The 14,673-nt window shown below is 36.8% G+C and overlaps 1 protein-coding gene across 12 annotated transcripts in view; it reads left to right on the forward strand.

Annotated features, from left to right (window-relative positions):
* The window catches only part of LOC145678403 (methyltransferase-like protein 25B), an 881,238-nt gene that overhangs the window by 652,725 nt on the left and 213,840 nt on the right, over positions 1-14,673 (forward strand). For 10 of the 12 annotated variants that reach the window (XR_014130376.1, XM_081748506.1, XM_081748507.1 and 7 more), the window contains one exon: positions 4,482-4,669. The exons of 1 other annotated variant lie outside the window; for it this stretch is intronic. Coding sequence is in view for 10 of the 11 variants with exons in the window: in XM_081748506.1 (XP_081604632.1) it covers positions 4,482-4,669 (188 nt within the window). In the remaining variant the exon portion in view is untranslated. Of the gene's footprint in view, positions 1-4,481; positions 4,670-14,673 lie in introns of those variants that run through there. One more of the 12 variants, XM_081748509.1, reaches the window with a different exon arrangement.

Consider the following 14,673-nt stretch of genomic DNA (forward strand, 5'->3'; position numbering starts at 1 on the left):
GCTGAACTCATACCTATTGATCAAACGATTAATAATCTAAGCGTTAAATATTTCCACAAATTACAACAGAAAGATTTCTATCGAACACAATTCACACAGGAATACAAGAAATACAATTATAACCCAACGATAATTCTTCAAGCCTTAACGAACTACTATTTTGATAGTCTCGACGACTAAAAATACACATCCATTATTCTCACAACCCTATTTTTGAACTAAATATCGAACTCTGGACTGGCGCAGACTCCAAAAAATTCGGTGTGGCACCGTTATCTGTTTAGATAAACCAGAACACAAATAAGACTATTTTCCTTGAAAGACGTATACATTCACTTACATAACCCACACAGGCGGCAAAAAAAAAAAAAACTACACTGGCACACATATACCAATAGTAGCACATAGAGTTTCTCCACACAACACGGTAACAGGTCATAAATATTGCACTTTTATCCTACACACACATTTAGATACACTTGGATAAAGTAGCACTTGCTAGAAATCCTTCCTTCTCTTTATGAGTTGGCAAATGACATTATTTGACTTGACTCGTGTGCTCTTACAATGAATAAACGATACAAGCCAGGAACTTGGTTCCCAGATATTGGCTTTATATCAAACCAATGAAATATATCTTAGGAACATTTCTCAAATAATATCTCAAACTTCCATTATGCTAAACTATCGAAGCTGTCATGAATTGGATCCTGTGCCAGTGGCCTGCTCAGAACATTTGCACCTACTATTTTCCCTAGATGATAGCAATAAAATGATTGAATTCAATGCACAATATTTCAACCTAACATATGACATAATGCAATGTAGACTTCCAGCAAATCCTCCGCTATTTTCATCACTTAATCATTACTCTGGCTCCCCTCAGGACCATGCTCCTCATTCCACTCAACCGAATGCAGAGGAACGACCATTTAAGAAGCCGAAACGTACTGCCAAAAATACGACCAGAAGTGCTTTCCACAGTGCCCACAACAAATAGTTTCGCCCTCCTTGCAACATCGACCGCCTTGGAAGATAAACAAGAGACAAAACTGGAGACTTCAGCCATTGATTCTGAAGAGGAAAACAATGACCGCTCCACTAGCACCAGTTCTCCACCAACCATACGGAGGTATACGAAGTCATTATGACTATCCCGATGGAAAAGGATAGTCACCGTTTATGACTATCCCGGTAGAGGATACAAACTCACACATGGTGCCATAACAGTATGAAAGGATCTTCCTATTGCACAGTGTTCAAAACTCATATAAAGTATAAGTGTAACAATCAAGAAGACTACCAGGCATTGACAGACTACTGTAAGGAATTTAAACTCCAGTATGCACTGGAACTTGCAAAACAACAAGCAGCTCTCGAAGTGGTCATTCGACAGCTACCGATTGACACAATGACTGAAAATATAAAAACAGATTTGTTAAATCGTGGATATCCTGTGCTCTCAGTTCACCAAATGAGATGCATGGGAGGACAGGTTTTCACAGTATTCCTCGTCACCTTAAGGAAGACGAAGGATGCTCCGGACATCACTAAACTTCCTGGAATTTTACTATGTCAAAATTGAACCTTATAAAGCACGATCGTATGTACAATGCTAAAACTGCCAGAGGCTAGGCCACACCCAGTCATGCACAACTTAGATGTCTTTAGTGTCCCTGCAGCCATTCCTCATACCAATATACCAGAAATGCCACGGAAACTTTAGTGACTTGCATTAATGGCAGAGGAGGAGTTCCTGCTAATTTTCAAAGATGCCCTACTATACACAAAATTCTCAACCGAAGAAGCAATCAACAGAAAATACCCACGACTGCTTATTTTCCGCCATTGTTAAAGCACTGCATCAAAACATCCTTCTTCATCAAGACACACTCTATTAGGATCTACACATGCACAGAAGACGTATCGAACTTCCAAAACATCCCCACTGGAATCAGCTGTATCTTTAAAGAACTTCTGGATCTCTAAAGACTTACATATCCAACAACTATTAAGTGGCATCAAGACACAATTACCAGGACTGACATCTACTTCTGACACTCTTACTAAGATTTTTATCATTTGTGATATAGTGACGGAACAAACATCTATCTGCAACTCAGCATTGAAGAATTAACATTCTCCTTGACGAATTCTACATACAGGACCAAAACTCTTATTAGAGCCACTGCACCTGGTAAGATCATTAGCCGTCTTCAACAACCAATCACATGATGCCCTCTTCTTTAAATCACCCACTCCTCTTTCTGCACTTCTAACTAAAACTACTACAAGATCACCACGCCTGCGATAGTTGCAGAATGGGCTCCACCATCAAGGATTCGAAGACAATCCAATCCCCACACCAACTCACATGAGAAACAGGAGTTGGGAGCACTCAGTCTTCGACTGTATGTGTCGAACAACTCGAAACTCACACCAGTAAACCAGTCAAGATGCACTTGGCACTTGTATCTCATCAATTCATTCGAGTGTAAGAATGCATACAGTGTGTTTAGTACACTGTGCTATCACGGTGCGAAAGCGGACAAGGAAGGCTGAAAACAAGAAAACACACTAACATACCAGACACAGAAATATAATCACCTTCTCTTCCTTCTGACTGAGTGAAGAATACCTGCACCACACCCACAGAAACAGACTCTCCTCCTGTTCCCGCTGATCCTGAGAAGAGCTCCTCAGTGTCAAAGAATCCCCTGCCTTACCTATACGTCATTATGTCCGTACCAACCTTGCTGCCCATTTCTATGAACCAGATGCTTTGTTCAACTATATAGTGGATGGTATACCAGAATACAGTCGTTGTCTGCGTGGCCGACGAACCCATAATGAACCGGGACTCCATGTCATCATTCAAACAAAGGAAGCCATAGGTGCGTTTGCCAAAAGGTTCACCCCGAGAGATCTTGGACCGAAAATCAGACTGACCACTATTTCAACTCCAGAAGATATCGCTAGAGCAGATGGAGAATATGGATCTCGAAGACATTGAAGATGATCTCGAAAAGAGAAATGTGGACTTCCGCAATATCCCCAGAATCCAGAACTCGGCAGACCTACCCTTCTGCTCAGACTCTTCTCAACCAGTCCTGACACTGTCAGCGAACTTATCGCAAAAGGCATCTGCATTCATAACAAGATGTACAAAGTAAAATCCTCAAAATGCACAGCCGCACCTAGTCCATGTTACAACTGCTATGCCTATGACCACCGCACTCACGCCTGAACACATCCCAGAGTTTGTTTTCGCTGCAGACAGAGTCAGAACTCGCCATGCAACAAACCTATCAAGCGATGGTTCTGCGCCACTTGCAAGATCGGACACAGAACGGAAACAGTGATTGTCCACAGTGGCCTCGCCACAACCCACTCAGACAGACCATACCCAACATACTGAACCCGATCAAGTTTCCATCTCTTCCAGCGTCCGGCCCTTGTCATACCCAGAAAACAACTCGAAAGAAGATGAAGAACAAGAGGAAACAACAGAAAAAGAAACAGAATAATCTGAACCAGAAACACATCCTGCAATCTTTTATGCAGAACTAGACGCCAAGATCGCTGCAGCCATATACAACACCACCGACTCCATCATGAAATGAGTAGCATCAATCCTATCTATAATAGCCTAACTGACCCCTCAAACAGAAAATCCTTCACCAAGCCATCAACAAAGCCACTCGCCATATTTTCCACAAACAACTCAATATCCTTACTACGACCCAAGGCAACCTTTACATCACTCACACTAACTTACATAATACTGCAAAGAAGAATACTACAGAACAAAGCACTTCCGATCATATTAGATCAGACGTTACCTAAACACACTATCAAGACAACATTTACACCAAGATGAATATCCCAGCTAACAATCAAATACTTAACACACACAAATGTTTCTGAACTAAATACCGTGTGCTTCCTGCTTTTGCACTCTCCATGGATGTATGGAAATATTCTGCAATCAGATCACATTCTAGCACAGCAGTACCTCTCTACCATAGACAGAAGACATCATCACCAAGCAAGCAGGACCACAGGTATAAAACCACTTTCCAAGAACACCATCACTTGACCATCGTCATAACGGATCATCGGCACCGCACATAGAAGAATAAGCAGAAACAGAATTCCGCGGCTTGTTTCGCGATTTCATCTCACTACCTATAGAATTGATTGCAACGGACAAAATAGCATCATATGCTAGTAGTTCCTCTCTCCCTGCGAGCAGAGTAAAGTTTCTATTTTCTTGTCTTGTCTTTCTGTGTGATGTCTTGTCTTGTATCTCATAGTGTCTGATAAAGCCAAAAAGTGAGTTGGCAAAACTGTCTCAATTATTTAATTTTTAAATGTAAATGTTGTTTTGCACAGCAAATAATAAGCTTGTATTTAATTGTATACAAAGCAATGCTTCTTATTGAAAATATATGCTATATAAATATATGTGATTTTTTCAGGTATGTCAAGCTGGCACTAAGTAACCTCGGCCTTGATGTTCCATTCGAAGATATAACATCTAATGAAACTCAGAGGAATTTAGCGGATTGGAAAAGGGTGGTAATATTTTACTCGCTTCGATTGATGCTGGCTCCATTGATTGAGTCAGTTTTGTTGTTTGATCGCCTGCTTTTTCTTCATGAACACGGTAACTTTTATCTGTTTTCGAATACAAAAAGTAAAATCATTCATAGGTCCACATGTATAAATTATACATTTTTTTTTTTTTCATTTGGATAACTTTCACTTCAATAATTTACTTTCGTTCTTTGGAAACAATCCTTTTCTTACATCTACATATGGAAGCTAATTGGGAAGAAATTACGAATTATTATTACACGTGTGTTAAGCTATCATGATAGATTGGTAGTAGTAACATTCACCTTAACGCCACAATTTCGCATTATTATTATAAGATTCAGTTTCGGTTTCCGCTAATGAGCATGCTTCCTACTTAAGACCTTATAATGTTTTCTCAATATATTTTTTAGACTAGTGTTATTATTTCTGGTAACCTAAATAGTTTACTGCAAATTACTTTCCTGAGTGTCTCCCGTTAAATTTGTATGTACACTCATGTCCAAAATTTTTGTCGCATGTCTAAATATGTTGTTGTAGGAATATAATTTAATAACGATTTCGCCCGGTATTTCTTATAATGTTAGTATGTCTATAATCGGCAAGGACATACATGCGGCAAATTTCATGTCAAAAGAGCAGCAAATAAGAACAATAAAACGAAAATGACATTTTCTTGTCCATTTAGCAACATTTTGTTCTACTTATTCTAATTTTCGTATTTATAATACTTTTCCTATGAAATTTACCACAAATATACACTTCCCGATTATACACATAATGTCAGTATTAAAACTACCCTGCACAATCATTATCAAATTATATTCTTACAAGAAGTCAATTATACATATGTGATAATCATTTTGGACATGAGTGCACACTTCTCCAAGATATAACTGCACGCCCGAATGTTCCTAAATAACTAAATTGTAGGTCTGGCAACAACGCATGCAAAATAATGGTAGGGGAAGTCATAGTGAAAAAATAACGGAACTTCCAAACACAGCTCACAGTTTGCTGTTTGAAATGCTTATTTCTCTTTCGTAACTTAATGTAATTATATATTTAGAACATTATAGCACTTGGTGAATGCAGAAAACTTGATTTATACAAAGCGCACACGTTTTTCAACCACAAATTTCATTTAAAAGAGAGAGAGAGAGAGTTGTTAAGAAGTTCGTTCTCTATCCATACGACTGAAAGGAAACTCCATAGTTATGTCGATAGTTATGCGTGTTAAGTTCTTACTGTCTGCGGGAATTTAGTACTTTTGAACTTGGTTCGAATTCCACTCGATGCTTTTATTTTTTATTATTTTCTATTCCTTAAAATTATTATTGTCGTACACTTTTATAGCGTATGTATTACACGGAGCTGATGGACAACTTTCTAATTTACCCAAAAATAAAAAGGTGCACAGACGTAAAACCAGTGTTGGGTAAGTTACTCGTAAAAATGTAACGCGTTACAAGTTACTTTACTTTCTCTTAAAATGTAACGCGTTCCCGTTACTTGCCCCGAAAAAGTAACTGTTATTCACTTCGAAAGTAACGCGTTACTTTAGGTCCAAAACATTAAATATGTGAAAAAAAATATTACTTCAATTTTCCGTACTACTGTTATTACCGCTATTATTATTATTATTATTATTATTATTATTATTATTATTATTATTATTATTATTATTATTATTATTATTAATTATAACAACACTGTATATAAACATGAAAGATAGACGGTTTGTATCTGAATACTAAAAAATTAGTTGCTTGCCAACCTCGGTAGTCGTGAAGTCTAGGAGTCAAGGACATTGTTCACGAGATTCTGAATTTGGGTTGAGGCTCTAGGTTGAGTATTCGGGCTCGAGCTAAACACTATTAAAAGTTATAGGGCACTGGCCAAATATCTTCAAATTGTCAACGACTCTTGCAGCTCGGCTCACAACTCATTCAATATGGACCCAAACCGAAAAGTGAGCCGAGCCAACAGCTCACCCAACCGACTCGGCTCAGTTGAGCCGAACCGAGCAGGTGGCTCATCCGAACCAAGCCAGCTCGAGTCGATGGTTCACCCCAAGCGAGCCGGCTCGAGCCATCTTCTCAGTTGAGCCGAGCGGAGCTGAGCTTGTTATAAAAAATCTCCTGTAGTCTCGCTATCGAGACGAGACGAGATACGAGCAGTGTCTCCTCTCGTTAGCAACACCAAAAGTATTCCATATTACTGCTTAGCTTACATTTCCTATGGCTTTCGCTTTCCAGTGTAATCAGGCCATGATTTCAAGACTAGTTAAAACGAACGAGCCATGTATCAGACCCCACTGGACTCGAAACTCGACGCGAAAAACTGAATCGGCTCGGAACTCGACTCGAGAATATTACCTTTGACTTGACTGGAAACACGACTTGAATTCGAGTGGAGTCGAGGTTTATCTTGTGCTCATCTCCGACTCGTGCTCATCCATATGCGTTAGAAAAAATGGTTGCTTATTATTATTCTGCTTTACTAATCATATAATAATAATGTTGTTATGTAAAATTAAAAATACAGAATATAAAGAAACATTACACTACAACTAACAAAATGAGAACACATGAACTGGGGTGAACCAAAACTTACCAGTAACTCTAAAATCGATACATGCTTTTTAAAGCTAGTTTCAAACTCTATAATCAACGGGATTCTAGGATAAGCAAACTGATCTGAAAAAACTCGAATATTACATACCATCAGCAAACTATTTTCTAGTAATAAAGTAGGCCTGCTCATCAGAACAGTTTATTCATATTAACCCCTTACTGTATATCGTAAATTATCGCACCCTAGTTGTTGATAAATATTTCCCGCCGGGCACTTCAGACACTTTACTTTTAAATTCTGTCCACCATCATCCTCAGCTCTTAAGAAAAAAGTATTCTTTCAGATGTTCAAACGGTAAAATATTTTCGTTCTCCATTTATATATATATATATATATATATATATATATATATATATATATATATATATATATATATATATATATATATATATATATATATATAAACAACACCAATCAAAGTAAAATAGACTACCGGTATCATTGCACTCCTAGTTCACTCACTGAATGTATTGATTTGGAGCTGCCAAAATCTACGACAAACTCTTCCACGTACTTGCAATCAGTACACATGATGTCCCTGAGGCTGTCCTCATCTTCCAAAACAGCAAGTGGCACTAGGGCTGTTCCGATAATCGAGTAATCGATAACAATTCGATAAAATTTGAAAACCGTTTCATCGATAAAGAATTTTAATTTTATCGAATTATCTAACTTTCAAGACTCTCGAAATGATCGAGACTCCCGAAATGTTCGAGACTCTCGAAATATTCGGGACTCTCAAAGTGTTCGAGGCACTCGAAATGTAAGAAATATTAGACAACTTTCAGACACTCGAACTGTTCGAGAGTATCGAATTGTTTGAAAGCAGCAAATACAGAAATATATCAATATGATAGCATTTGTCGAGTTGCTTGAATAGTTTGAAAAATTCGGAATTATCGGAGAGTTCGGAAGAAACAATGTATTCGAGGTTATCATAGTTGTATATAATATGCATTACATATATTCAGGGTTTCATTTTAAAACTTCTCTCCTTAACAATGAAGTGAAGGAAAAGTTTTTTCCCCACAGATCTGTACAAGGTTTAAGCAGTCTGTCAAAAGAGAGAAAGAGGAAGAGAAAACATGCATCACCCGAATGGAATTGAAATCCAAGACACCATTAGTCTATTAATAGTCACTTTCCCGATTGCGCCAATAACGGGGCAGGAACAACAATAATTCTAATATGATTTCGAGGGTTTAATTTAAAGTTCTGTATAGAGACAGCTACTGATATACGTAGAGGTAAGGAAATTCGATAAAGCTGAAGACCTATCAAACTTCCGTTTCGAAAATTTATTATCCGGCGCTCGAATGCCTTCAAGTATTTGAGATTGTCGTCAAACAAACCTTGAGAATTTTGGATGTGAAGCTTCCTATTACATGCCGTCCTGTCTGTCTGTTTCTATGTGACATCCGACGATAATTTTCAAACAGATTGCCCAATTTTGATGGAACTCATTTTAAAATGCTCTCGTTTGCTTTCACCAGACACCTATTGTTTTGATTGCCATACGACATGGGGAATTTTCCCGAATTCAACTATTTGTTCTTACTTTGCGCGTAGTCGTGTGAAAGCTACGATAACTCTCGAATGAATTGTCCGATTTTAAAGGGGATTGGTCTAAATGCATATGTCAGGTATCTGTTGCTCTTGGTTACTTTACAATATTTGATTTTGTACTTAAGATGCTGTGCGGCTCTGGGGCATTACCAACCTCATATTTAATGTGTACAGGGGAGGGGACGGGGGGATGCTGCCGAAGCGTGGTGCCGACAACACCACATTCATCTACGACTGAGATCAAGAAAGTTTGGAGAATTAACTTCACACTCCCTATATCCTCATGGCATGGTGCTATGCTCAAGGGAGAATGACAAAACAGAGACTAAAGGAAAATGAAATGAAATGAAATCTTCCAGTTTAATCACCTACTATTATGTCTGTTAGGCTAAGGGAGAAGGATGATTAAGGCAAGTGAATGATGATGGAATAATTGGTTGAACAAGAATGTGGGAGTAAACGGGAGTACGCCGAGAAAACCCACGGACACGATGTTGTCCACCACAAACTTACTTGCTTGGGGATCGAATCAGGGAGGGACAAGAGGGATGAAGGGAAAAGGGGAGAGAAACATACATGCTCTGACTTACATTTCAATGGCTCGGGTTCAATTTCCATATCAAATTAAAATAACTTCCGATCACTTCTTAAGGAAAAAAAGAAAAACATTATTTCCTCAAGAGTTCTCTCAGCTGCTTCGTATTTGCAAACAGACTTTCAAAGAAAGATGGTCGTGCAGTTACTTGCTTTGCAGTTGTTGAAAGAATTATTAGACCATATCTTTCCTCTCGTGTCCTGCATACCATAGACTACTTATCACTGTTTCTTTCTTTTCTGAAACAAGAAGTCAATGTGTTTGAAACCGATTGCGATTATATTGCACTTCGGTTGTAACCAGATTTTTCTATGGGAAACAAGGTTATACTGCTAATTCAAGCTGAAACGGTGCTGGAAAGTGTATTTAAGTGACTGTAGTGAAAATGTCAGCGAAAAGTCATATGGGATATTTGGATCATTCTGAAACTTGGATATTTGGATAGGCCACATAGTAGTTCCTAAATAAAATCTTGACCCGGCTACGGTTGATCCTATAGTATTGGAGCTATGGACCTATAAAGTTCATTTATTCATATTTTCAGCAGCCTATAACTCCAACAGGAAGCATTTGTGCACCCAGGTTGCTCTATACTTTATATCTTGGTCTCAGGACAGGGTTGCCATATTTTGAAAGTAGAAAAGCTGGGGATTCTAAACCGTAAGTACTGATGTGAACTTGTGTATTACAAATACTGACGATCCTTCTGACCATTTATTTGAGTGATTTCTTTGTTAAGTGACACTTCCAATGTACTTTTCTAACAAAACTAAAGTAAAGCAAATTTAGTTTTTGCCTTTAATGTTTTATTAAGTTCAACAAATGAGAGTCTCGAATTGTAAAGTAAGTATTAAGTAAGTATTACAGTAAGATATCTCTAATAAGGATATCTGTAAGACAAGTTGTTAAGAAAAACGGTATATGGCAGATGTTGTTCATACGGTTTTTTCTCTAAGAAATACAAAATAATTTCTAAACTTTTATCGTAAGAAAGCTAAAACATATTTAGGAGTCTTGGTCAATCTCATAAAATTTCTAATCATTTTCAAAGATTTCTACTTGAAAACAGACTAACATACGAAATTACCAGAGTTTCACAATATATGAAATACAGTATTAACATTTTTAAAAAAAAAAATACTAATAATGAATCTTATCTAAACAAAATGCTAAGGATACCGTAGTTCAATTTGCAATCATTTCTCAATATATAAAGACCAGTTAAACATACAGATTACGTAACAACATAGACTTCTTCAATTGAACTGGACAGAATGTTATCAAAGAAATACGCACCGATGAAATCATACATTAGTATTCATGGGTTGAACCAAAATGTGTATGATTATGCCAAATTTTTTACATTTTTCATTCCCTGTAACTTTCTTTTAAAAAATTCTCGATTGCATAAAACCTTTTCATAAAATTCTACGCATGATACGTCTTTCATATTGCATACACGACTCCAAAAGTGCATTACCACCTGCAATTCTCCTTTTCCTGCAACAGCAGGCAACTCAAAGAGCTCGGCGGTTGGGTTGGTTGCAAACTCAAAAGGCGTTGGACTAAACCTACTTTTGTCACAAATATATCAGCGTGGCAAACTGCAAAAATAAGAGAATAAAACAAATTGTTAAGAATGACAATTTTATTATTGTGACGGAGTTGGATGACATCAAAAGTTACAAAACGACTTACTTAAGCAGTTCAACCAAGATGAACGGTAAGAAACAGATATATGAAGAAAGCATTTCTCTCTTTCCCCCCTCCCCACCCAAAAAAAAGAAACTCATAAAAGGAAAAAGTGATATAATATAAAGATTTCATATAAAAGCCTAACAGCACAAAAACAAATAACAAAACGAAACGAAAAAGAGACAAACACAAAATAGGAGACACCAGTGGAGTACCAGACTTGCGGCGCTCCCATGCAAGAAAAAGAAATGGGACCCCAGTTGTAAACCTCATTGTTATAATAATAATAATAATAATAATAATAATAATAATTATTATTATTATTATTATTATTATTATTATTATTATTATTATTATTATTAAAAAGTCGTTTCCTTTTCAAAATCTCTGACTCTGCCTAAGAGCATGAATGCATATAGCGATCATGTGTGCACGTTTTGTCAATGAGCGGTCCCAAAGGCCAAAAGGGGTGGAAATCTCCAAGAGAGAGAAATAAAAAACTTTCTTATGGTAAATTCTAGTTCCAAGTTCGAAGCACTTGCTTTTGCACGTGATTTTCTGTTTCTTTTTTCAGGGAACAGAAAATTTCTGGTGCCTAAGAAATTATACCATATAATATTGCAAATTTGCAAGTGGATGTATTTCCATTGCAATTTGTGGTAATAAAGATATTATGATTAGAAAACAATATTGTAAAAAGTAAGTTTAATTTCTTCATCCATCGCAAGTCTCAGGGGTCCCTTATACCTCGCCGCCCTCCGAATATCGATATCGAAAATTTAGAATGATATATTCATGTCCATATATTTGCGATATCGAATGTTGATATATGATAATATAGATATCGACGATAGCGATGCATCGACATAGAAGTGATGCCAGGTCCGAGAAGTGAGGCTTGAAATATACTGGAATCAACAATCAAATTCTAAATAAGTTCTCCATTTCCGTATTCAGTGTTGAAGGGGAAGGGTGTGAACCCGAATAGAAATTTTAAGAAAAACAAATGGTAAGATAAAAGTAGGTTTACCGTCTCCCTTTGAATACAAAAATTAACAGAAAACTATTACTGTAATTTACCTCTTACTTCTGTTTCTGATTGTTATCACAAATCAGCGACAGTACACATACTTTACATAGTATACCAATACACTCTATAACTTTTCACAACCAAGCAAGCTGGAAGATGAATTTCCTGTGATATTAAAGTGGAATGTTCTACAAAATAGTCATAATTCATTGCCCATATTTCTATTAGTACTTTGGTACGGACTAAGAGCTGCAAGACTAACAGAACTAGAAATTACAGATGTCGTTCCTTTTTTCTCTCATACTAAAAGACTTCTGCATTTTCCTGAGATTTTCATTTTCTTAATATAAGTCCCCTATCCTGGGCTAATTCTAGCTACCGCGGTTTCGAGGTAATCGGTAAGCAAAAGAGTAAAGTTTCTCGACTCTCAACTTTCGACAGTTCGTAGAAGATATTTCACAGTCCATATTGTTATTTCTTCGTTACAAAAACACTTCTAGTTGACTCTATTCATGGTAAATTACTGAACTTATAAACATTTACAATTATTGAAAAGGAATAATTATTTTTAAACAAACAAAGTCGTTACAGTTCAGTAGAATGCAGTAGTGATGGAAGTGAATGAAAATATTGTTTATTTGTTGAGATGTGCATACTGAATGTGGATAATAAGTGTTTCCCATTCTTTTGTCAAATAGAGGCGGATCTACGATGGATTTCTGGGGGCTCGGTAGTTGATAATAATCCTACTTAGAGCTACTTTTAAGAGCTCCAAAGTCTGGAATGGGTTTTATTTATATATAAAATACGGTGTAAGAAGGATTCCCTTTCTGAGGGGCAATCGCCATGATCGCTCCTGGATCCGCCCATGCTCTTGTGTAGCAGGCTTTGAAAACATTTAGTTGGTGTATGCTTCCGATAATGCTGATTAGCAATAACCAAATCTGGATAATTTTTCATTCTGATATCGGATAGAAACTTATCCGGATTTGCAATATCCGGTTGACGAATAACAAAACGGATGCCGCATAACGGATAATATCCGGACAACGGATGAGGGATATTGTCCGGCTGACGGGTGATATCCGGATAACGGATGACGGAGAAGATCCGGATAAAGGATGATATCCGGATGACGGATAACGGATAATATGTGGATATCGGGTAATATCCGCATAATGGATTTATTCGGATAACTTATAAAATTAAAATAACGGATAATATCTGGACAATAAAACATTCGGATAACTGTTTATATCCGGATGACGAATAAAGGATAATATAGTAGAAATGGAGCTACTTCTACACGGTAAAGACTTGCCGCCTCTTTGTATTTTGCCGCTCGGTAGTCGTGGACGCTAATGGTATTTTCCTTTATAGATACCGGCAAAACTTTGTACATTTATCTAATATTTTAACTTAAGTAAGAAGAGAAAGTTTACTTACCTTTGATAACACCGCCGCTGTTGTCCTTACTGTTGGAATCCATCGTCACTTCCCTTTATACTTTTACCGCTTGCTTTGTATATCTTATTACGTATGTGTGATTTTTCCGCTGGCGCCCTTACTGTTGGAATCCATTGCGACTTCCCTTTATACTTTCACCGCTTGCTTTGTATATCTTATTACGTATGTGTGATCGTTCCGCTGGCGCCCTTATTGTCTGGTTTTGCTCCAACATCCTTTTTATACTTTCACTGCTCGCTTTCTATATTTTATTACGTATGCGTAACCTTTGCGCTGGCGCCATTACTGTCGCGAGTTTTTCGCCCGCCCGCTTTGTATATTTGCCGCTCGGTAGCCGTCGACGCTAATGGTATTTTCCTTTATAGATACCGGCACACTTTGTATGTTTATCTATTATTTTAACTTAAGTAATAAGAGAAAGTTTACTTACCTTTGATAACATTTCCGCTGCTGCCTATTTCCTGGTTGCGATTGATGGTTCATTGATGTTGACAACTTTCTTTATGACGTAGAAGAACTTGTTGCGCGTACGAAAGCAAACAAATATTGCGATACCGCAGTTATAGTTTCCAGTTTTAGGATATATTTATAACCTCGGTTGACTATTTGATTCATGTTATTATTGAATTTGATAAAATAATAATTAATTGGGTGAATATGTAAATTTGATATTGTAATTTTATGAAAATATAATTATTGTGTACTTATGTATTGAAGAAATTTTAAAAAGTACGAAAAAACTATATTATTGCAATATGTAGCCGTATATTTTTATGATACGTGACAGAGATATGGATATTATCTGAAACTAAGTATGTTTACAAGCTTACGTTGCATGGTGATACTTGTTTATCACTTTTTTTCCGGAACTTTGGCTTATTTGATACTGATTGCGCACGCACCATTTGATTGAAGGATATTTGTTGCTCCTTACAAGCTTGAACTATGTTTTTATACACAACACTTTATTGTTAATGCAGTTTGAATTGGAATTTCCATTATTATTATTATTATTATTATTATTATTATTTTAATTATGAAAATAAGTATTATCTTACGTAAATAGAATTGGAACTTAGGCTCT

Source organism: Thermobia domestica, chromosome 2, assembly GCF_964235325.1.
Source record: "Thermobia domestica chromosome 2, izTheDome1.hap1.1, whole genome shotgun sequence".
In the NCBI taxonomy this organism is placed as follows: domain Eukaryota; kingdom Metazoa; phylum Arthropoda; class Insecta; order Zygentoma; family Lepismatidae; genus Thermobia; species Thermobia domestica.